General features: G+C 68.0%; 4 protein-coding genes across 9 annotated transcripts; 1 reads left to right on the top strand and 3 right to left on the bottom strand.

Annotated features, from left to right (window-relative positions):
* Window positions 1-314: 314 nt before the first annotated feature.
* On the bottom strand, window positions 315-4653 carry LOC137487003 (ADP-ribosylation factor 3). Of its 3 annotated transcripts, XM_068212644.1 has the most exons (5): window positions 2470-2624; window positions 1473-1652; window positions 1252-1362; window positions 1043-1167; window positions 315-628 (listed from the first exon to the last, which is right to left on the bottom strand). In XM_068212644.1, the coding sequence occupies exons 2-5, from the start codon at window positions 1618-1620 to the stop codon at window positions 467-469; spliced, it is 546 nt and encodes a 181-aa protein (XP_068068745.1). In that variant the 5' UTR covers window positions 1621-1652; window positions 2470-2624; the 3' UTR covers window positions 315-466. The 3 variants fall into 3 exon arrangements, with proteins under 3 accessions (XP_068068745.1, XP_068068744.1, XP_068068743.1); XM_068212643.1 differs by lacking the exon at window positions 2470-2624 and adding an exon at window positions 4641-4653 and having other exon boundaries at window positions 1043-1362; window positions 1473-1655; XM_068212642.1 differs by having other exon boundaries at window positions 1043-1362.
* Window positions 4654-4803: 150 nt separating this feature from the next.
* LOC137486983 (protein Wnt-1) lies at window positions 4804-7559 on the top strand. Its single transcript, XM_068212614.1, has 4 exons — window positions 4804-5503; window positions 5743-5996; window positions 6182-6447; window positions 6711-7559. The coding sequence occupies exons 1-4, from the start codon at window positions 5403-5405 to the stop codon at window positions 7197-7199; spliced, it is 1110 nt and encodes a 369-aa protein (XP_068068715.1). The 5' UTR covers window positions 4804-5402; the 3' UTR covers window positions 7200-7559.
* A 5555-nt stretch (window positions 7560-13114) lies between these two features.
* On the bottom strand, window positions 13115-14535 carry LOC137486980 (dendrin-like). The gene is made up of 2 exons (XM_068212606.1): window positions 14289-14535; window positions 13115-14207 (listed from the first exon to the last, which is right to left on the bottom strand). Exons 1-2 carry the CDS (start codon window positions 14456-14458, stop codon window positions 13181-13183), a joined length of 1197 nt encoding a protein of 398 aa, XP_068068707.1. The 5' UTR covers window positions 14459-14535; the 3' UTR covers window positions 13115-13180.
* Window positions 14536-15330: 795 nt separating this feature from the next.
* On the bottom strand, window positions 15331-19177 carry LOC137486970 (5'-AMP-activated protein kinase subunit gamma-1-like). 4 transcript variants are annotated; one of them, XM_068212594.1, is made up of 12 exons: window positions 19054-19177; window positions 18873-18963; window positions 17948-18084; window positions 17791-17872; window positions 17657-17715; window positions 17518-17563; window positions 17356-17410; window positions 17144-17270; window positions 16394-16559; window positions 16248-16285; window positions 16001-16147; window positions 15331-15910 (listed from the first exon to the last, which is right to left on the bottom strand). In XM_068212594.1, the coding sequence occupies exons 1-12, from the start codon at window positions 19057-19059 to the stop codon at window positions 15812-15814; spliced, it is 1053 nt and encodes a 350-aa protein (XP_068068695.1). In that variant the 5' UTR covers window positions 19060-19177; the 3' UTR covers window positions 15331-15811. The 4 variants fall into 4 exon arrangements, with proteins under 4 accessions (XP_068068695.1, XP_068068696.1, XP_068068693.1 ...); XM_068212595.1 differs by having other exon boundaries at window positions 17948-18051; XM_068212592.1 differs by having other exon boundaries at window positions 17657-17872.
* Between the last annotated feature and the right edge of the window lie 2270 nt (window positions 19178-21447).

Genomic DNA, 21447 nt, shown 5'->3' with positions numbered 1-21447 from the left:
AGTGACATGGGGGGGCCGGGGACGTGTGGGATGCCCGGGGGGGGGCACGCGGGGCCGGGAGGGGGTGCTGGGAGGGAGGGGGAGGTGTACAGTCCCAAATCCCCCCCATGGCCCTGCTGCCCCCACATTTGGTCCAGAGGAAGGCGAGGGGTGCAGGGACATGCATGGGGACGGGGGTGTCCCCGGCCCCCCCAGGCAGGGGCAGTGCTGAGGTGGCCCCCCCAGCCCCTATCCCACCCTCCCGGGGCTCTGCCCCTGCCCCCCCTGGGCGTTATATAGAGCTCTAATTCCACGCACGCACACACGAGATCCGAGGGGAACCAGGGGGACCCCAAAAAAGGCGAAAAACCCCACAGCAACCGGTGCCAGAAGAAAGCAAAACCCAACCGGGGCAGGGAGGGGGCGGCCGGGGGGGGGCCCTGGCACGGCCCAGGGGTGGGCCGAGGGGGCACAGGGGGACCCCCCCTCACTTCTTGTTCTTGAGCTGATTGGCGAGCCAGTCGAGGCCCTCGTAGAGCCCATCCCCGCTGGTGGCACAGGTGGCCTGGATGTACCAGTTACGGTGGCGCAGGGAGTGCAGCCCCAGCTTGTCCGTGATCTCCGCTGCGTTCATGGCATTGGGCAGGTCCTGGAGCAGACAAAGGAGGTCACCCAGGGGCCCCATGCTGCAGGAACGGATACGACCCCTCCGCGGGGGCTGGCAGCAGCCCTGATGCCATGGGGGTGGGCACAACTCTGCCACAGGGGACATCATCAGCCCTGATGCGACAGGAAGGAGTGGGAATCCGCCACGGGGATGCGAGACACCAGCCCTGACACCGCAGGGGTGGCCAGAGCCGTGATGATGACCAGCCCTGGTGCCACGGGGACGGCCCCGGGGGGCCACCACCATCCCCGGTGCCGCAGGGATGGACGTGGCTCTGTCACACAGCCTCTTTGACAGCAGCCTTGATGCCACAGCAAGTCCTACACCACATAGCTGCCCTGACACCCTGGGGATGTCTTAGTCCAGCCACAGGGCCCTCCCCGCCCCCAGACCCACCTGCTTGTTGGCGAAGACGAGGAGGACGGCGTCCCTCAGCTCATCCTCCGCCAGCATCCGCATCAGCTCCTCCCGCGCCTCGTTCACCCGCTCCCGGTCGTTGCTGTCCACCACGAAGATCAGCCCTGGCGAGAGGAGCGGGCACTGACGGGGTTCCTGTGGCCACCCTGCTCCCCGAGTCCCCCCACGCTGTCCCCTGAGACACCTACCCTGGGTGTTTTGAAAGTAATGCCTCCAGAGGGGCCGGATCTTGTCCTGCCCACCCACATCCCACACGGTGAAGCTGATGTTCTTGTACTCCACTGTCTCGACGTTGAACCCTGCGGGGAGCGACAGTGGAGGGAAACTGAGGCACGGGGAGCCACCAGCCCCTTCGAAGGAGCCCAGATGGGGAGCGGTCTCTGCTCAGTGCCCCCACAACCTCACCCACCGATGGTGGGGATGGTGGTGACGATCTCCCCCAGTTTGAGCTTGTAGAGGATGGTGGTCTTCCCAGCGGCGTCCAGCCCCACCATCAGGATCCGCATCTCCTTCTTCCCAATCAGGCTCTTCAGCAGGTTCCCGAAGATGTTGCCCATGGTGACGGCGGCGCTGGCTCCGAGGCCGGATCCTGCGGGGGCATGGGGCAGGCTGGGGGAGGCCCTGAAATCTGCAGGGGTGGAGCTGAGGGGTCCCCCGTGCCAGCGGGGGGCTGCAGGAATCGGGGAGCCTCATGTCTTGGGGGGATGCAGGGCTTGGGGGACCCCAGGCAAGGGGCTGGGGAGGGGGCCGCGCACTGCACGGGGGTGTCTCTGTGTGCAGCTCGATATGGGGGAGCTGCAAAGATGGGGACGCTGAGCCGCCCCCCGCTGCACCCCGCAAAAGGAAAGCCCAGGGTGCTGCACTGGGGGAAACTGAGGCAGGGCTGTTGCTCTCCTCGAGGGGAGCAGAGCGCCCCCCCGGACCCGACCCCTCCTCTGCACCCCCAGCCTCCGCACGATGCCCCCATCACCGCAGCCTCGCCGGAGGGGGAGGCCCCCATCGCCCCCCGCCACCGCAGCGCGCCCCTTCCCCCCCCAGCGTGTGCAGCCCCCGCGCCCCCGGGACCCCCGAATTCACCGCTCCCCTTCTTTACCACCCCCCCCATCGCAGCGCGCCCCCAAAACACCGCCTCTCCACCCCGCACTGCGCCGCCCCCCCCTTGCGCATTGCCCCCCGCCCCCGCCCGCCGCACCGCACCGCACCGCACCGCATCTCCCCCCCCCCCCGCCCCCGGTACGACCCCTACCCGCCGGGGCTCCGCGCCCCCGCCGCACCGGGCACCCCGGCACACGCTGCAGCCCCCCCGCGCCGGTGCGGTGCCGACCCCCCCGCCCCCCCCGCGTACCCCCGCACACCCCACGGCGATGCCCGCGCCCCGCATCCCCGAGCGGTGCGGCCCCCCGCACCTGGTGCCGGTGCCGGTTCCGCCCCCGCCGCCGCTGACTCTGCACCGCTCCCGCCGCCGGAAGCGGAGGCCCCGATCGCGCCGATCTCGCGAGAGCGCCCGGTGCCCCCCCCCCCCCCCAACCCCGCCGCCCCGCACCGCTTCCCGCAACCCCCCCTCCCCGGGACCGGGGGCGCGCGCGGGGAGCGGCGGAGGGGGGGTGGGGGGGGGGGGGAGCGGGAGAGCCACGAGGCGTTACCATGGCAACGGCTGCAGCAGTGCGGGGGGGACGCTGTGAGGGAGGGGGAGTCCCCGTGTGCGAGTGTGTCCCCCCCCCCCCCGCCATCATCCCGTTCCTGCGGGCACCGGGACCCGCACCGGGGGGGCAGAGCCTCGTCCGAAGGGGAGCGGGGATGGGAATGTGGGAAGAGGGGGGTGCCGGGTCTTCCGCCCCCGCCATGAGCACCGGGGCGGCAGAGTCCCGACCGGGGAGGGGTCTCTGTGCTTCACGAGGGACCGGGACCTCCACGCCGTCACGGGGGGACAGGCTGAGCACCCCCGCACCGTGCCGATATCGTCGGTACGGAGGCTGCTCCGGTGCTCGCAGGCAGGGCAGGGGCCGGGGCCGGGCACGAGGAACCCGCGGGTGCTTCCCACGTCCGTCTGTCCCCGTTGGCCGCTTGTCCGTCCCTGCTCGGCGCCACGGGACAGGACGGATGCCCCCCGCTGCCAGTCAGGTACCGGCGGCCACCCCGGGGGCGCCGGGCAGCACCGGCCGCCCCGACGGCTGCGGGAACTGTTCCAGCGGCACCCCAGGACTGGGGGGATCCCGAGCATCGGGCCGCCGGGCCGCCGTGGGCTGCAGCAGAGAGAATGGGGGGAACGGGGGCTCGGGGCAGCGGGCAGGGAGTGCGAGGGCCGGAGGGTCCCGGGATGGAGCGGGGGAGGCGAGGGCCGTGGTTGCGCCCCGCCGCTGGTGGCACAGCCCCGGGCAGGGCCCTCCCAGCCGCGCCCCGGGGCCTCCCCGCGGCCGCTGACCTCAGCCCCGGGAGCCCCGACGGGGCGGAGGCCCGAGGGCGTGGACACGGCCCGGCCCGGCCGGGAACCGGGGCGGGGGAGGCGGGAGAGCCGTGCTGGAGCAGACCCCGGCTCGGCCCTGGGCTCCTCCCGGGCCGGGGGAAGGGGTGCGGGTGGGTGCCGGTGCGAGCCCCCCACCCCCGCCGCCGTCCCGGGCTTTGTCCGTCCTTGAATTAAACTGGTGAGGGGCGGCCCCGGGCCGTGACGGGCGAGCGGGGCTAATCCGGCCCCGCATGACTGGTCCGGGGAAACCGCGGCAGGGGGATTACCCCCCCCGGTTCCCGCCCCAACGGGGGACTCAGCTCAGGCCCCCCGGCCCGTCGGGCCCCGCACTGGGGACTTCACACCCACCCACAGCCGGACCGGGCAGGGGATGACGGGGACAGTCTTGTCCCAGCCGAGACCGGGCCAGCACCAGCCCTGCGTGCCCATGTTCTGGCCGTGGGCACGTCAAGCTGGCTCCCACCAGCGTCCGAGCACCCCCTGACCTTCCTTCTATCCCCCATCCCTCAACCCCTCCACCCCCCGGTCCATCCCTACCTCCGACACCTGGTACCGGCCCAGACTGGGCGCTCCGGGGCAGCGTGCGGGACCGTGCCGCGCCCACGCGGGTTGTAGACACCGTGGGTGTCCACGGGCACGTTCACGGGGGTCCGGGGTGCCGCCGGGACAGCCCGGGACAACCTGGGCTCGAGCGGCTGGAAGAGGCTGTAGCCCCGTCCCGCTGGGCACGGACTAGGACGGGAGAGAGGGCTCCGTGGGCTCCGGAGGGGCGCCCAGCAGCCTCGACGGTCCACGTCCCTGGGGACTGCACGTCGCGTCCCCCGGAAAGCCGGCGGCCCCAGGACGGTGTCCCCGGGCTTTCCCGGGGCTGTGGTCCCCGTGCGCCTTGCGTTGTCACGGAGCTCTGCCTCCCCCGTGCGCCCGGGGCCGTCCCGGGAGATCCCGTCACTCCTACCCCTGTGCACCCCAGGCTGTCCCGGGACATCCCGGGCTCTCCCCGTTCCCCGCTCCCTCCGTGCGCCCGGAGCCGTCCGGGGCCGTCCCAGGTTATTCCGGGACCAGCTCCTCCTTGCGCCGGGAGCTGTCGCGGGCCGTGCCGGGCTCCCCCCGCCGGTGCCGGTGCCGGTGCCTGCAGAACGTGTGCGCGGGACGGCGGGGAAGGCGGGGGGCGGCAGCCGGGAGCTCTGGGCACGGGGCCGGGGCGCAGCCACCCGCCGGGCTAATCCGGGCCGTGACGGACAGCCCCGGCGCCGCCGCTCCCGCCGCCCCGTAAGAGATGCCGCAGCTCCGCCGCTCCCCATTGTTAGGGCGAGGACGCGGGGAGGCCCCGCGCGGCGGGACCGGCCCACGGGGACCCTCCGCGCCGCCCCTATAAGAGGGAAGGGGCTGGAAGATGCTCCCGGGTGCTGAGCGCTGTGCACCCGCCGCGCCGAGCCGAGTCCAGCCGTGCCGGCTCCCCGGGGAGCTGCCGGTACCGACCACCGACACCGGGTACCGCGCACGGACCACCGAGAACCAGCACCGGTACCGACACCGGGTACCGCGCACAGAGTGCCGAGCACCGGGTCCCCAGAACCGGCACCGCGAACGGAGCGCCCGACGCCGCGCTCCAGGGCCCGGTCAGTGTGCGCCGGGCACCGCACACCCGACGCCGCGCCCCGGCCACCGGCTGCAGCCCGGTGGCGGCGGCGGTGCCGGCCCGCCCGCCCGCCCGGCGCTCCCCGCGTCCCCTCGCGGCCGTCCTCATCTCGGAGCCGCCCCGCGCGTCCGGAAACACGCGTGGATGTAGCGGCCGGGCCGGGGGCTCTGCGGCACCATAAATACCGGGACGGCCGCTCGCCCGCGCACTCTGCCGGGGCTCCCGGGGCCGGAGCCATGCGCGCCGCCGCGCTGGGGCTGGCGCTCCGGGCACTCTGGGCTCTGGCCCTCTCCTCCCTCTCCAACACGCTGGCAGTGAACAACAGCGGGCGGTGGTGGTGAGTCGGACAGCACCGGCACCGGCACCGGTACCGGCACCGGGGTGGTGAGGCGGGAGGGCGGGGCTGGCACAGGCACAGCAGGGACTGCCCTGTACGCAGGGATGGGGCGTGTGGGGGGACACAGGGCTGCGACCCCCGTTTGGGATCCCTACAGGGGATGCTGCGGGGAGGCTGAGGTGAGGAGGGAGGTGCTGGGCACCCCCCACTAGTGGTCACCATCCCCACCTGTGCCACAGGGGCATCATCAACGTGGCCTCGTCCACCAACCTGCTGACAGATTCCAAGAACGTGCAGCTGGTGCTGGACCCCAGCCTGCAGCTGCTGAGCCGAAAGCAGCGCAAGCTGATCCGGCAGAACCCCGGCATCCTGCACAGCGTCAGCTCCGGTCTCCAGACTGCCATCAAGGAGTGCAAGTGGCAGTTCCGCAACCGCCGCTGGAACTGTCCCACCTCCCAGGGCCCCAACATCTTCGGCAAAATCGTCAACCGGGGTGAGGCTGAGGGTCAGCACAGGGGTCCCCAGACCTCCTCCATGCACCCCCAAGTTGGGATGCTCATCAAAGCCCCCCTGGTTTGCCATGGGGCATCACCAGCCCATCGTGATGGGTGGTTGGGGGTGCCGGTGGGTACCCCCTCCCCATCCCAGCAGCATCCTGAGGCCCCGCTCCCTCCACAGGCTGCCGGGAGACAGCGTTCATCTTTGCCATCACCAGTGCCGGCGTGACACACTCGGTGGCCCGGTCGTGCTCGGAGGGGTCCATCGAGTCCTGCACCTGTGACTACCGGCGCCGTGGCCCTGGGGGCCCTGACTGGCACTGGGGGGGCTGCAGTGACAACATCGACTTCGGTCGCCTCTTTGGGAGGGAGTTTGTGGACTCCAGCGAGAAGGGCCGAGACCTGCGTTTCCTCATGAACCTGCACAACAACGAGGCCGGGCGCATGGTGAGGGCACTGGCTGCTTGGCGAGGGCACTGGGGCTGTGGGCAGCATTGGGGTGGGCACGGAGACGAGCATGGCCACCAAGATCTTCAGCCTGTTCCCGTGTGTGTGTTGGGAACAGCTGGGGATGGGTTTCACTCTTGCCTTTGGGACAAGTGATGTCCAAGCATGATGTGACACTGCAGAAACGAGGGGTGTAGGAGCACGGTGGTCCCCATGGGGGTCCCAGGCTGCTCACAAGGCCCCAAATTCCCCTTTCCTTCCAGACGGTCTTCTCGGAGATGCGCCAGGAGTGCAAGTGCCACGGCATGTCAGGCTCCTGCACCGTCCGCACCTGCTGGATGCGGCTGCCCACCTTCCGTGCCGTGGGCGACGTCCTGAAGGATCGCTTTGACGGCGCTTCCCGCGTCATCTACGGCAACAAGGGCAGCAACCGGGCGTCGCGCGTGGAGCTGCATCACTTGGAGCCTGAGAACCCGGCCCACAAGCCCCCCTCGCCCCACGACCTCGTCTACTTTGAGAAATCCCCCAATTTCTGCACCTACAGTGGGAAGACAGGCACGGCCGGCACGGCCGGGAGGTTCTGCAACAGCTCCTCGCCGGGGCTGGACGGGTGCGAGCTGCTGTGCTGCGGGCGCGGGTACCGCACGCGCACCCAGCGCGTCACCGAGCGCTGCAACTGCACCTTCCACTGGTGCTGCCACGTCAGCTGCCTCAACTGCACCAACACCCAGGTGCTGCACGAGTGCCTGTGACCTAGCCCGAGACCACCCTGCCCAGCCCCAGAGGGGGTCTGCGCCACCCACCCCCCATGACGGGTGCCCGGCTGGATTGAAGGCACCTATGGGTGGGGGTATGGATGTGTCCTAGGGACCCCCATCCTGCCATGGGTGGGCTCAGTGCCAAGCACCTTCCCGGCCACTCCCCGGCTCCATGGGGTCCCTTCTTGCTGTAAATAAAATATTTATTGTGGACGGTTTGGTGCTGCCGCCCCCACCCTGCTTTGCTGGCCCCAGGCCCTGTTTTTTATAATTAAAGATAATAATAATTAATAATAATTAATAATAATGATGCTTTGTTACAGGTGTCATTGATAGCCTTTAGAGAAGAATAAAGAATATATTTTTATCAGACCTGCCCTGATTTGTGACTGGGGGGGCTGGGGGAAGGAGGGGATGAGCTGTGGGAGGACACCAATGGATCCCAAACTGTGGGATGTACTGTCCACGTCCATCTGTCCATCCATCACTTCTCCATCTCCTCACCTCCCCGTTCCACGTCCATCAGCCCCTCTGGCTGCTGTCTGTCCATCTTTCTCCTCCTTCCCTCCACTCTCTGCCATCCCCTCCCCGCAGACCCCCTTCCTTCTCACGCTGTGCCCGTCTCCATCCCAGCCATTCCTGCCGCCGCTCCCGGCCGGGACGTCCATCCCCACGGCTGCGGCGCCCATCACCATGGCACCTTGACTGCGGCATCTCCGATGCTGGAATTTGCCGGGGCGGTTGGGCTGGTGCCGCCGAGGCCGGGCGTTGGGAGCGGCCCCGGGAGGTACAAGACGACAGACAGGGAATGAGCATCGTCCATCACCGCTACCGGCCGGGGCTGACGGCTCCCCTTGGCTCCGGGGGAAAAGCAGGGCCGGGGAGGGCACCGGGGTTACCGGGGCAGGGGCCAGAGGGGGCAGAGATGGCCACTGGCCCCACAAACAGCCCTACATCCATGCGTGACCACAAGAGAAATGCTGTGGTAAAGGGGGGATGCAGCTCCGTGGTTGGCAGGTGTTCTGCTGGCAAGGCTATCCTCCTGGGATGGGCATCTCTCTGGGACAGGCTTCCCTCCAGACGGGCATCCCTCTGGAATGGGCATCCCGTCAGAATGGGCATCCCTCTGGAATGGGCATCCCATCAGAATGGGCATCCTCTTGGGACAGTCCTCCCACTGGATTGGGCTGGGATGGGAATTCAGCACACAGGACGTGCCCTGAGATGGGTTTTGCCCTGCAATAAGCATCCCAATGGGGTGGGCATATCCCCAGAACGGGCATCCTTGGGAAGGGCATCCCTCTGGGACAGGCATCCCACGGGGATGGGTTTCCCACCAAGATGGGCATCCCCCTGTGATGGGCACCCCTGCGGTGGGCACAGGGTCCATGCATCCCCCTGCACCATGACTTCACACTTGGGGACTTCAGAACCTCCCTCTTTGTGTCTGGGGGACCCCCAGCCTGGTGCCCACCTGTCCCGGGGGTCCCCACAGCCTGGGCTCCCCCCCAGAGCCGGGAACCTCTCGGGGCCCCTGAGGCTCTGCCGCATCAAAGGCTGCGGGATGACGCTGCCACCACCCGAAATATCCCGCGGAGCCGATAGTGGAAAAGTTGATGTTTAGACTCAGAGGAGGGGGGGAAAAAAACCCTGGGGGCCCCCGCTGCCCGCGCCAAGGTCAAAACACAGCCCAGCGTGGAGAATAAAATACCAAAAGGCAAGGAAAACGCCTGGAAAGGAACACAGCCCGAAATAACCCTCCGAGCATCTCCCGCCTGCCGGGTTATCTGCCTGCTAAATTCTGCTCCTGCTTCAGCATGAAAATAGCCTGTTTTCCTGCGGTAGGAGTCAGGAATATAGATAATGACATTCTTATAAGTCACCTCTGTTACTCAGCTTTTCCTGTGTGTCCTGCTGGGCACCTTGGGCAGCCGTGACCCCCGGGTGGGCAGGGGCACCCTGGGCACGGGGCACAGACCTCCCCGGCTTGGACAAATATTCCTGGGTGCTGGAAATAGCTGCTGTGGGCCAGCACAGGGACAGGGCCAGCAGCAGGGCCAGGGAGAGGGCGGTCCCATCCTGCACCAGGCTGTCACATCTGGGAAGCCGGGTAACAGCTGGATGGTGGCCACAAGCTGGGCCTGATGACAGCCTGGGACAGCCCTGTTCAGGGGTGGGGTGCAGGGGGGCTCTGCCTGGCGGTGTGGGACAGAGAGAGAGGATGACATAGAAGTGCAGGACAGAGGGACAGGAGTGCTTCCAGGACAGAGGAAAGATGCCATTCCCAGAAGTGTGGAACACTGGAACAGGGCAGTGCTCAGTGGTGCAGGACAGAGGGACAGAGCCATGCCCAGGGGTGCAGTACAGTAGGTTGGTGACATTCCCCAAAGTTCAGGACAGAAAGACAGGACAATGCTCAAAGTTTCTGGACAGAGAGACAGGACGACACAGAGAGATGCAGAACAGAACCATGCCTAGAGGTGTGGGACAGAGGGATGGTGTCATTCCCACCCAGAATCCAGACAGAGGGACAGGAGAGTGCCCAGAGGTGCAGGACAGAGGAATTGTGTCATTCAAAGAGGTGCAAGACAGGACAGGACAGTGCCCAGAAGTGTGGGGCAGGAGGACTCTGTCATTTCCAGAATGCAGGACAGAAGGACAGGACAGTATCCAGAGGTGCAGGACGGACAGACAGAGCTGTGCCCACCTGCCCAGACCCTCAGGTGGCCCCATCCCACCTGCGGCACCGTCCCCATCCCCTCCCATCCCATCCCATCCCATCCCCTGTCACCATCGCCAGCGGCACAGCCCCGTCCCGGCTCCCCTCGCCTCCGGTCGATGCGGACCCACGTCCCGCCAGCTCCCGGCTTGTCCGGCCGCCCCCTCCCATCCGCCGCATTCCTCCGGCGCGGGGCCAACGCGCCCAGCAACGGTGGCAGCGCTGGCCTCTAATCCCCGGGCATGCCAGCCCCGGGGGGACCGTCGCCGTCACCCACTCCCTGATAGGTGACCAATGCCCGAGACGAACAATTAGGGACAAAGCGGAGCCGCCGGGGGCTAACGCCGGCCTTCACGGGTGCCTTGTGCGGCATTCGGCGGGTTTAATGAATTGTCCATCAATCCTTTCAGCTCCGCTCGCCCGGGCTGGATTAATCTGAGAAGCCGCAGTGGGGAAGGAGCCGCTAAGCCTGTATTTATTACTCTGCCATTGTAACTAATTGAGGTAATTATCTGTGACTCCAACCCCGCGCAACAATGCCGCATTCACCGGACCCTTCCCACCGGCTCCTCGCGCGGCCTGGGAGAGCCGGCACCGCGGGCAGGAGCGCTGTGACGCAGGGACGCGCTGGGGACAGGGATGGGGATGGTCAGGAACGTGGCGTGGCAGGTGACACCGCGCTGTGGGGACACGGACAGTGCCGCTGGCACGCGTGGGATGCGGCATGGCCAGTGCCAGATGCACGTGCGGGTCACGGCTCTGCGGGGACACTGCCAACAGCAGCACATACAGGGACACAAATCTCTGGGGACACCATTGTCACCAGTGACACATGAAGGTCACAGCTTTCTGGGGACACCGCCAGCACTGGCACATACATGGATGTGGCTCCTTTGGGACATTGCCAACACCGGTGACACATGAGACATGGCTCTCTGGGGACGCCAGTCACCACCAGTGACACACCACGGGTCGCGGCTGTCTGGGGACAGCAGCCGCAGCAGCACACACATGGGCACAGGTCCGTGGTGACATCGCTGTCACAAGTGACACACAAGGGTCGTGGCTCTCAGACACCACCAGCACCCATGACACATGTGGGTCATGGCTCTCTGGGAACACAGCCAGGGCTGGCACAACATCCTCGGACCCAGCCCTCTGGGGACACCACCGTCACCAGTGACACACGAGGGTCACAGCTCCCTGGGGACACTGCCAGCCCGGGTGACACACAGGACTGCCGTGGCTCTCAGACAGCACCGGCACGGAGGTCACACGTGGCTGACGGCTCTTTGGGGACGCAGCACCGCTCCCCGCGCCGCTCCCGGCGCAGGCAAGGACCCCCGGTGCCCCCCGGTGCGATCGGTCACCGGCTGCGCGGCGACATCTGGCGGCCACAGGCGACAACGCGTCCCTCTCCGGGGGCTCCGGTACCGGGCGGGGGCCCCCCGGTCCCACGCGTTGGCACCCCCACGGCCTGAGCCCCCCCCCCCGGCCCCGGGGGCACCCCAGGCTGCGGCGAGTTTCGGGGGCCGGCGGGTGCCCCCGGGGGTGCCGGGGGAAGGCGCTGGCGCCGGCGCAGCCCGAATTAGAAGGTGATTTTCCCGGCGGGGAGCGGGTTTGGGCAGGAGCTGATCCCACGGGAAGGGCCGCGCCGCTGCCCCCGCGTCTGGGACACCCCGCGCCACGCCGGGCACCGCGCCGAGCCGAGGCATGACGTGCTGTGCTGGGCTGTGCCAGGCTGTGCTGAACCATGCCAGGCTATACCAGCCTGTGTCAAGTTGTGTTAGTTTGTGTTGAGCCATGCCAGGCTATACCAGCCTGTGCCAAGCCGTGCCAAGTTGCAAAGAGCTGTTCTGGCTTGTCCCGGGCTTTGTGAAGCTGTGCTGGCCATGCCGTGCTGTGTTGTGCCAAACTGGACCATGCCAGGCTACGCTAAGTTGCGCCAAGTTGTGCCCAGCCGTGATCAGCTGTGCCAAACAGGCGATGCCAAGTGTTCTGGGCTTTGCCGAGCCACGCTGAGCCATGTCAGGTGGTATCAGGCTGTGCCAAGCTCTGCCAGGCTGCACTGAGCTGTTCTGGGCTTTGCTGGGCTGTCCCTTGCCATGCAAAGCTGTGCCAAGGCTGCCGAGTTGTGCTTGGCTCTTCTGGGCTTTGCCAAGCCATGCCAGGCTGCTGTGCCAAGCTGACCTGTGCCATGCTGTGCCAGGCTATACCAAGCTGTGCCAAGACGTGCTGGGTCATACCTAGCCATGCTCCAAAGCGTGCCAGGCCGTGGCAGACTGCATCGTGCCATGACAATCCGTGACAAGGCGCGTGGCTCATACCACACCTCGCCAACCATCCTATGCCATGCCAGGCCATGCCAAGCCGTGCCAGGTGCCACCATACCGGGTGCAGGACCACAGCTGTGCCACGGTGGGCTGCAGTTGCCGTTGTGGCTCAGGCCAGACCCAGGTGTGGGACTTTGATGCCATCCTGGCCACGCGCCAGGACAGGGGACACATGGGGTGACGTGGCCCTGGGGGTGCCCCCCCAGGCCTACCGGGTGGCCTTGCTGCGGCAGCTGCCCCGTGCCGTGACCTCCGGGCCGGTGTCACCGGGATAATGACAGGGTCGCGCAGGGGGGGCGGGGGAGGAGCCGGTTTTAAATAACGTGCAAATTGGACACGATATTTGTGCGGTTTCCTGGGGCCGCGGGGATCCTCCCCCCCCCCCCCCGCAGCGTGACTAAGAGGTGGCGGCTGTTTGGGGGGGACAGTTCCCCCCCCGGTGAGTCACACGGGGTCCCCCCCCGGCCGTGACGTGGGGCCGGTGGCCGAGGGCCAGACCTGCCGTGCTCACCTACTCATTATGGGGGATACGGGGGGAGCTGGCACGTCCTGCCCGTGTTGTGACGCACTGTGGTGGCCGCCGGGACACCCGGGACCTCCGACTGACCCCGGCAACATAACGGGGGGGGAGGGGGGAAGGGGGTCCGGACACCGGGAATGTCACGGGGGCGTGCCCAGACACCTGTGTCCTTGCTGGGGGCCACAGAGAGAGGCCTGAGGGGGTGATGGCCCCCCGCCCCCCGACCTCACACAAACAGGGGCAGAGGCAGCGCACCGGGACCGCGGAGCTTTTATTGGGGTCAGCCCGTGGGAACTCCAGTCCTGAGCCCCGCCCCCGAGACCACCCGCCAAGCCCCGCCCCCGAGAACCACACCCCAGCAAGCCCCGCCCCAGAAGTGCCACACCCCGGCAAGCCCCACCTCTCAGGCAGGGGTGGGGCTGGCGGGGCCCGGGGGGGCCCCGGTGCTCTCCAGGCTGCTGCTGCTGCTGCTGTAGGCGCGGGGGTCTCGGCAGAGGCGCTGCCGGGAGCCCCCCACGCTGCCCTCCGCATCCGAGTCCGAGTCGGGCGCCGTGTGCCGGCGGATGCGGGACACGGCTTCGCGCAGCGCCTGGGCGTACAGCACCGGCCGCCGCGGGGGAGGCCGCCCGCGGGCACCCCTGCACCCCCCCGGGCTCTGCCGCGGGCTGCGGGGGCTGCCGGAGGGCTCCCGTGGGGGCGAGGGAGCAGCAGAAGGGCTGCCAACCCCGGAGGGCACGGAAGGGCTGCGAGGAGGGGTGCCAGGCCCCAGGGAGCCCCTGGCATAGCGGACCTGCTGTCGCTGCGGGGGTGGCACGTACTGGGCCCGGACCACCACACGGGTGGCGTCAATGAGGACGTGTCCCCCCGTCCCCCGCTGCCCCCTCCCGCGCCCCGGCACCCGCTCCCGGCCGGCTGCCGCCCGTGGCAGCGTCTGGCAGTGCCGAGGGGTGCCAGGCCCTCCTGGGGATAGCTGCATCCCACGGGGCCACCGGTGCTTGGCCTCGGTGGCCGCCCGAGGCAGCGTGTGGCTCCAGCCCCCCGGCACAGCCCCCCGGGCCCGGGGTGCCGGCGGGGGGCTGCGGGGTCCCCGCGGGGGGCGGAGCTGCAGGGTGCGGTGGGGACCGTCATAGGCGGGGGGTGCGATGTAAGGCGGGGGTCCCCCACGGCGGGCGTGGGCTGCCTGCACCCGCTGCATGTGCACCTCGTAGGTGGGGGGGCCCAGCTTGTCCCCCGACACCGGCGGCCGAGGCGTAGGCACAGGGTGCCCCCCCCAGGGTCCGCTGCCCCCTGGCCCCTCAAGCTGTCGCGGGGGGCAGGGGGTGGGGGGTACCCGGGGCCGGGCGGTAAGGTCCTGCAGGCGACAAGGGGGGTTGGAGGGCACTGGGGGCCAGGGGGGGGCCAGCTCGGCCACAAAGCGCTTCTCCAGGTACCTGCAAGACAGAGACGGGGAGTGAGGGGAGCGAGGGGAGCACGACAGACCCCCCACCCCCCCCACCACGGTCCCCACTCACGCGTACTCCCCGGCGATGCGGCGGTAGGTCCAGGGGGGCTCGGGCCAGCACCCCGCAGCCATGCCGGTACCCGGGCTGCAACACGCCACCGTGTCGATCTCCACCAGCACCAGCTTGGTCCGCTCGCAGATCCGCAGGCGCCCCGCACCCCGCTCCGGACCCCCCAGCATGGCCCCGACCGAGAGGGGGGTCCCCGCCGCGGGGGGCTCACCGGAGCCTCGGAGGAGCCACGAACCCACCCACACGCACCCACCTGCCGCACGTGTGCCCCCGGGGACCCCGTGTCCCGCCCGGTGCCACCTCGGGACACGCTGACCCCCGGGCGGCCGGGAGACCGGCGCACCGCGGGGACCCCACCGGCCGTCCCAGGGGTGTCGTGTCGCGTGTGTGTGTTTGTGTCCCCCCCACCCCCCCCGCGGGATCCCTTCCCCCCCTGCGACAAGCAGGCGATGGCGGGTTTGGCACCGAGCGCTGCAGCCCACGCGGGCTCCGAGCGGAGCTTAGCAACCCTCCGGCGGCGGCATGGCAACCGGCACGGCCCCCCCCGCGAGTCCCCCGGGCCCCCCGGTACCTGCCCGGCGCTTACCTCGCTCCGCGGCCTCTGCCGGACCCCGGGACTGGCACGGGCAGGGTCCCCGGGCCGGCCGTCCCCTCCCCGCCAGGAATGTGCCTCGCTCAGCACGGCCGGGCCTCGCGCCTCCTCTCTGGACACCGGCTGCAAACTCCGGTGTCCCAGCTGCCTGCGACCCCCGCCGGACCCCCGCGGGACCCGAACATCCAGCTCCCCCCTCAACCTCCCCCAGCCCCTGCCCGACTCCCCCCGCTCGCCGTGGTGCCCACCAGAGGGTCCCCATGTCCTGCCAGGTCCCCGTCTCTGTCCCATCCCCAATCCTGGCCTTTTAGAAAAGCCACAGGCGTAACAAACAGGGATTTAGGGTCTGGGCGAGCTCAGCAGATTCCCCCTTCCCACGGGGGGGCCACACCCCCTCCCCACACACCCCCTCCCTGGGCAGTGCCCCCCGTGCCCTGCACGGAGCCAGGGTGGTGCCAGGTCTGTGTTTATTCGTGGTTTCTCTTCACACACGAAGCAGTGGCGGGTGTGGGCACAGCCAGGGGAACCTCGGGGGAAAGCCCCGGGGGCGTGGGGGGGTCCCCAGGCCGGGTGGAGCTGAGTGGGTTTCACCAAACCCAGGGAGAGGGTGCAGGGTGACAGGGACGAGAGGCCACACAGGAACAGCCCTGGCATGGCTAGGGGTGACCCTGGCCCGGCACCCCAGGGAGTTTGTGGGCTGCCCCCATCACCTTCACGGCTTTGGGGGGCAGGGCACGGCGTGGGGGGGCTGCGGGCTCCCCCCACCCAGGGAAGGGCAGCAGGGGCTGCCCCAGGGCTGGGGGTTATTGCTGGATGCTGCTGGTGAGTGGGGGCATACCCCAGGTGTCCCCAGCAGCCCGGGGGGGCACAGTGTTACAGGAGAAGAGAGTGTGGGGGGGCTTGGGAGGACTGCACCCCCTCCCTCACTGCCTCAGGGGCCCTGTGGGAGGACCAGGGCTTGCAGGATGTCCGAGAGGGAGACGATCCCTTTAACCACATCGCTCTCATCCACCACCACCAGCCGGTGGACCTGGGGAGGGGGGACACAGAGAGGGGCTGAGGGGGTGCAGGGACCCCGGCCTCCCCGCCCCACGACCCCCCAGCACCCCGGGACAGTTACCTCGGCCTCGACCAGGCGGTTGATGATGGTTTCCAGCGTCTCGTGCTTGTAACACTTGAGGACGCCCTCGAAGTAGTGGGAGCGGTGCTGCAGCGCCCGCGTCACCGTCACGTCCAGGTTGTTGTAGGTCTTTTCAGCTGCCAGGTTCTGGGGCAGGGACAAGCATTGGAGACACAGCTGGGATTAGGAGACCCCCACCACCCCACAGCATCCCCCCAGCCCAGGATTTCCCCCCAGCTGTACTCACAATAACGTCGAATTTGGAGTAGATGTCCACCACGCGCCCTGGGGAGGGAGGGAAGCAGCTCAGCCAAGCCCCCGGCGCTCCGGAGGGGACACGGCCCCCAGGGTAGTCACTTGGGGACAGCCAAAGCGAGGACAGGACATCCTTACCCGAGTCGTCGACCACGGGCAGCGCGGAGACGCGGTGCTGCACGAAGATGCCCAGGGCCACGTAGATGGGGGTGCTGGTGCCAACCACGGCGATGTTGCTGTAGGTGCCGATCTGCAGCTCCTCCAACGTCCGTGCCATGAACTCAGGCTTGGGCACCTCTGTGATCTGCGGGGACAGTGAGGGGACAGCGCTGAGCCCAGGCCTGGGGGCGAAAGCATAAAGAGCTGGGGTGCAGAGCAGGGGCGGTGGGGAGGGTCCACGCGGAGTCCTGGGGGTCCTCTGGCACTGCATTGTGTGGTGAGGTACCAGAGCTGTGCCCCTGTGCCCACCCAGAGCTGGTGGTACCCGGTGTGCAGATACCTGCACAGCCCAGGATGGGGGTTTCAGAGTGACCCCTGGAGCAGCCAAGGGTTCTGGGGCAGCTTTTGGCTCAGCCTGAGATGGGGGTCTCAGGGCAGCCCCTGGCACAGGGAGTTGGCACTTTGTACAGCCTGGACTGGGTGCCCCAGGGTAGCACCTGGCTCAGGGACCTGGCACAGCTTGGGATGGGGGTCCTGGGGCAACCTCTGGCACAGCCTGGGCTGAGAGGCTCAGGGTGGCCCCTGGTACAGCCCAGGGTGAACGTCCTGGGGTAGTACCTGGAACAGGCACCAGGCACAGCCCGGGCTGGGGTCCCAGTATGGCCCTGGCACAGCCCAGGCCGAGAATCCTGGTCTGGCCCCCACCATCACCAAGGGGCAGAGACTTACAAAGAGCTTGAGGAACTTGAGGATGCGTTTGTGGGTGAGGATGTAGAGCGTGTTCCCCGAGTCGGGGTCGATGACGGGCAGGCGATGGATCTTGTTCCGGATCAGGGAGGAGACGGCGTCAAACAGGCTGTGGGAGGGGAAGGTGGGGGGATTTGGGGTGTTCCTGGGAGTGCCACCACCAGCTGTGCCCCTCTCCCTGCCCCCCGGGGTACCTGGCATTGGGGGAAATGCAGACCAGTGGCTTGAAGGAGTCTTGCAGATAAACCTCTGTGGGGAGAGGGGTGGGTGAGGGGATGGGGGGGTGGGACACAGCCCTGGGGGGGCTCCGGGCACGCCGGGAAGGGCGGGAGGCAGCCAGCAGTGAACCCCCTCACCTCTCCACGTCTCTATTTTATGTTCCTCCAGCTCATAGATCTGCACCTGTGAGGAGGAGGAGAAACCCAGATCACCCACCCAGGGTCAGCTGGGGCAGGCAGAGCCCGACCTCAGCCCCCGGTAGACCCCGGCCCTCACCATGGGGGATTTGTAGTAGCGGTGCAGGATGTTGATGAAGTCGGTGATGGTCAGCATTCCTGGGGGGCAGGCAGGGTGAGGAGGGTCCTGCCAGCCCCCCTCAGCACCCAGAGACCCCCGGACCCCTCGCTCACCTACAAAACTTTGCTTTTTGCTGTCCCAGAGCGGGGCTGCCCGGACACCGTTGGTGACCAGCGCGAAGAACGCCTTCTTCACCTGCAGGCACGGGAGTCAGGGAGCCCCAAAAGTGCCTCCCCGGCCCCAAAAGTGCCCCCCCCGGCCCTGGCACACCTGCAGGGATGTGTCGAAGACGACCAGTTTGGAGCTGGTGGGGATCAGGTCGTAGCAGCGATGGGATTTCATGAAGGCGGTGTAGGCACCGCGGTGAGTGTCCCCTGGGGTGGCAGCGTGAAGGGGCACCCCAAAACCTGGAACACCCCAAAACCCAGGACATCCCCAATCCCAGGACACCCCAAATCCCACGACACACCAATACCCGGAATATCCCAAATCCCGGAACACCGCAAACCCTCCAATTCCCCAAGTCCCATTTCACTATCAATTCTGGGACACCCAGCTCAGGGCTCTGGGACACCCCTAACTCCGGGACACCCGCAGTCATGGGGCATCCCAAATCCTGCCACACCCAGCTCGGGGCTCCAGGACACGCCTAACTCCGAGACACCCCTAACTCCAAGACACCCGTAACTCCGGGATACCCGCAGTCATGGGGCATCCCAAATCCTGCCACACCCAGCTCAGGGCTCTGGGACACCCCTAACTCCGGGATACCCGCAGTCATGGGGCATCCCAAATCCTGCCACACCCGGCTCGGGGCTCTGGGACACCCCTAACTCTGGGACACCCGTAACTCTGGGACACCCGCAGTCATGGGGCATCCCAAATCCTGCCACACCCAGCTCAGGGCTCTGGGACACCCCTAACTCCGGGATACCCACAGTCATGGGGCATCCCAAATCCTTTGACACCCAGCTCGGGGCTCCAGGATACTCCTAACTCCGGGACACCCCTAACTCCGGGATATCCGCAGTCATGGGGCATCCTAAATCCTGCCACAGCCGGCTCCGGGATACCCCACACTCCAGGACAGAACCCCCCAGCAGCTGCAGCCCTTGGGACACCCAAATGAACGCGTCACCTCCCGTGCCGGGACCCCCCCGCATGCCGGGACCTCCCCGGCCTCCCTCGGAATCACCTTCCAGCCCCGGGGGGCTCAGCTCCGCCGGGCTCTCGGCGGCCGGGCCGGGGCCGGGGCCGGGGCCGGGGTCAGGCTCGGGGCCGGGATCCTGCGGACAGACGGGGTCGGGTCAGACGTGGCCGCGGTCCCGGTCCCCGACCCCCCGTGTCCCCCCCAGCCCCGCTGTCCCTCCCACAACCTCCATGGGTCCCGCTCCGTCCCGAGGCGCCGCTGCCCCACTTCCGCCCGGCTCCGGGCCCGCGGACGCCCGGCTCCTGCTCCCGCTTCCTCGCGGCTTCCGGCCCCGCTTCCGCCCGGTTCCTGTCCCGGTTCGTGCCCCGCTTCCGCCCGGTTCCTGTCCCGGTTCGTGCCCCGCTTCCGCCCGGTTCCTGTCCCGGTTCGTGCCCCGCTTCCGCCCGGTTCGTGCCCCGCTTCCGCCCGGTTCCTGTCCCGGTTCGTGCCCCGCTTCTGCCCGGTTCCCGGTCCCGATTCCGCCCGGTTCTTGTCCCGGTTCCGCCCGGTTCCTCTCCCGGTTCGTGCCCCGCTTCCGCCCGGTTCTTGTCCCGGTTCCGCCCGGTTCTTCTCCCGGTTCGTGCCCCGCTTCCGCCCGGTTCTCGTCCCCCTTCCGCCCGGTTCCTCTCCCGGTTCGTGCCCCGCTTCTGCCCGGTTCCCGGTCCCGATTCCGCCCGGTTCTTGTCCCGGTTCCGCCCGGTTCCTGTCCCGGTTCGTGCCCCGCTTCCGCCCGGTTCTCGTCCCCCTTCCGCCCGGTTCCTCTCCCGGTTCGTGCCCCGCTTCTGCCCGGTTCCCGGTCCCGATTCCGCCCGGTTCTTGTCCCGGTTCCGCCCGGTTCCTGTCCCGGTTCGTGCCCCGCTTCTGCCCGGTTCCCGGTCCCGATTCCGCCCGGTTCTTGTCCCGGTTCCTGTCCCGCTTCGGCCCGGTTCCTCTCCCGGTTCCTGTCCCGCTTCGGCCCGGTTCCTCTCCCGGTTCTTGTCCCGCTTCCGCCCCGTTCCCAATCCTGCTTCCGCCCGGTTCTCGGAACGACTCCGGTCCCGGTCCCGGTCCCGCCGGCACCGCCCGCTGACTCCCGGCCGCCGGGAGCCCTTCCCCTCCCGCCGGGTCACGGGGAAGGTTTTTTGGGGTGTGGGGGGGGGGGAGGTCTCACACGCGTGGGGACCCCCGGGGGTTTGGGGACACGGCGGGACACACCTGGGCATGGCCCGGGGCAGGGGGAACACGGACAGGGAGTCCCCGGGAGAGGAGCGGGGTTGACACAAACACGGGGGTCCCCGGGGGGTGCGGACAGAGCTGGGGGTAACCCAGGGGACTGGGGGGGTGAGGGGGACATGGCCTGGGCTGGGACAGAGACCTGCGCTGGGGGGGACACGTGGGGACAGCAGGGAGCAGAGCAGCAGCGAGCTGTCCCCGCTGTCCCCCCCAGACCCCCACCCCGAGCTCCCCAAGGAGGGATCAGGCGGCCTCGGCTTCTCACGCGCTTTATTTAAAATAACATCCAGTGGTTCCGGTATTGGTAAAAACGGGATTTCTACACGCCCCGGCCTATGTACAGCTCTGAAAGTTAAATTTCTCGTATATTTTCTGTTAAAACTTTCTCATCCCCCCCCACTCGCGCTTTTCCTCCGTTTTGTTTTTTTTTTTTTTTTTATTTTCTTTTTTTTAAAGATTTTTTTACCTTAAACCTTTTTTTTTTGTTTTGTTTTGTTTTGTGTGGTTTTTTTTTGTTTTTTTGTTGGTTTTTTTTTTTTGCAGCTTTGACGAGTTTGCGGAAGCAGCTTTTCAAGATCGGCCCCGGCCCCCACTGCACCGGGGCGGGGAGGGGGGCAACACCCCCGTCAGAACCCCCTCCCCCCCCCACCTCCTCCCCTCTTCCAGGAGCAGGAGGGTCCCTCCCTCCCTTCCTCCCTCCCCCGCGCCGTGTTTGTGCGTTAAGAGATCCCGGCGACCCCCGGGGTCCTCCCCCGGAGTGGGGAGGGGGCGGGCGGGGACCCCGGGGGGGGGGGTGGGGGCCGCAGCCGGCGCGGGGTGGGGGGGGCCGGGGGTGTTAATGCCCACTCGCTGCTTCGCTTCTCCGAGGCCGCCCCTGCCTGGCAGGAGGTTCCAGAGAGACCCCCCTCCCCACCCATACCTCGGAGACTGGGTTTAAAAAAAAACCCCCCCACACACTTTTTTGCCCCTGCACCCCCCAATCTCAGCCCAGCAGAGCACAAAGAGCCCCCCCCCCCCCCCCCCCAGCCCCGTCTAGTATATACAATATAAGGTATAAATAGATAAATAACCTTCCCTCCCAGTGCAGCCCCCGCTGTGAGGGCCAAGGGTGAGCAGGGTGGGGGGCTCCACCCGGCCTCTCCAGCCGTGGGGGCCACGCGTGGGAAGGAGGGGTCCCCACCCAGCCCCTCCAGCCCCCCACCAGAGCTGGGGGAGTGGGTCTGACCCACTCGCCCTCCCCAATCCCCAGCTCACACCTTGGCGCGTCACACAGCTGGGACCTCCTGATGGGGGGGGGACAAGGAGGGGGTGTCCCTGTGTCCCCCCTTCAGGGCGTCCTGATGAAGGGCCACATCTGAGGAGGGGGACA

Source organism: Anomalospiza imberbis, chromosome 22, assembly GCF_031753505.1.
Source record: "Anomalospiza imberbis isolate Cuckoo-Finch-1a 21T00152 chromosome 22, ASM3175350v1, whole genome shotgun sequence".
Taxonomy (NCBI): domain Eukaryota; kingdom Metazoa; phylum Chordata; class Aves; order Passeriformes; family Viduidae; genus Anomalospiza; species Anomalospiza imberbis.
This window is presented reverse-complemented; position numbering and strand designations above follow the sequence as displayed.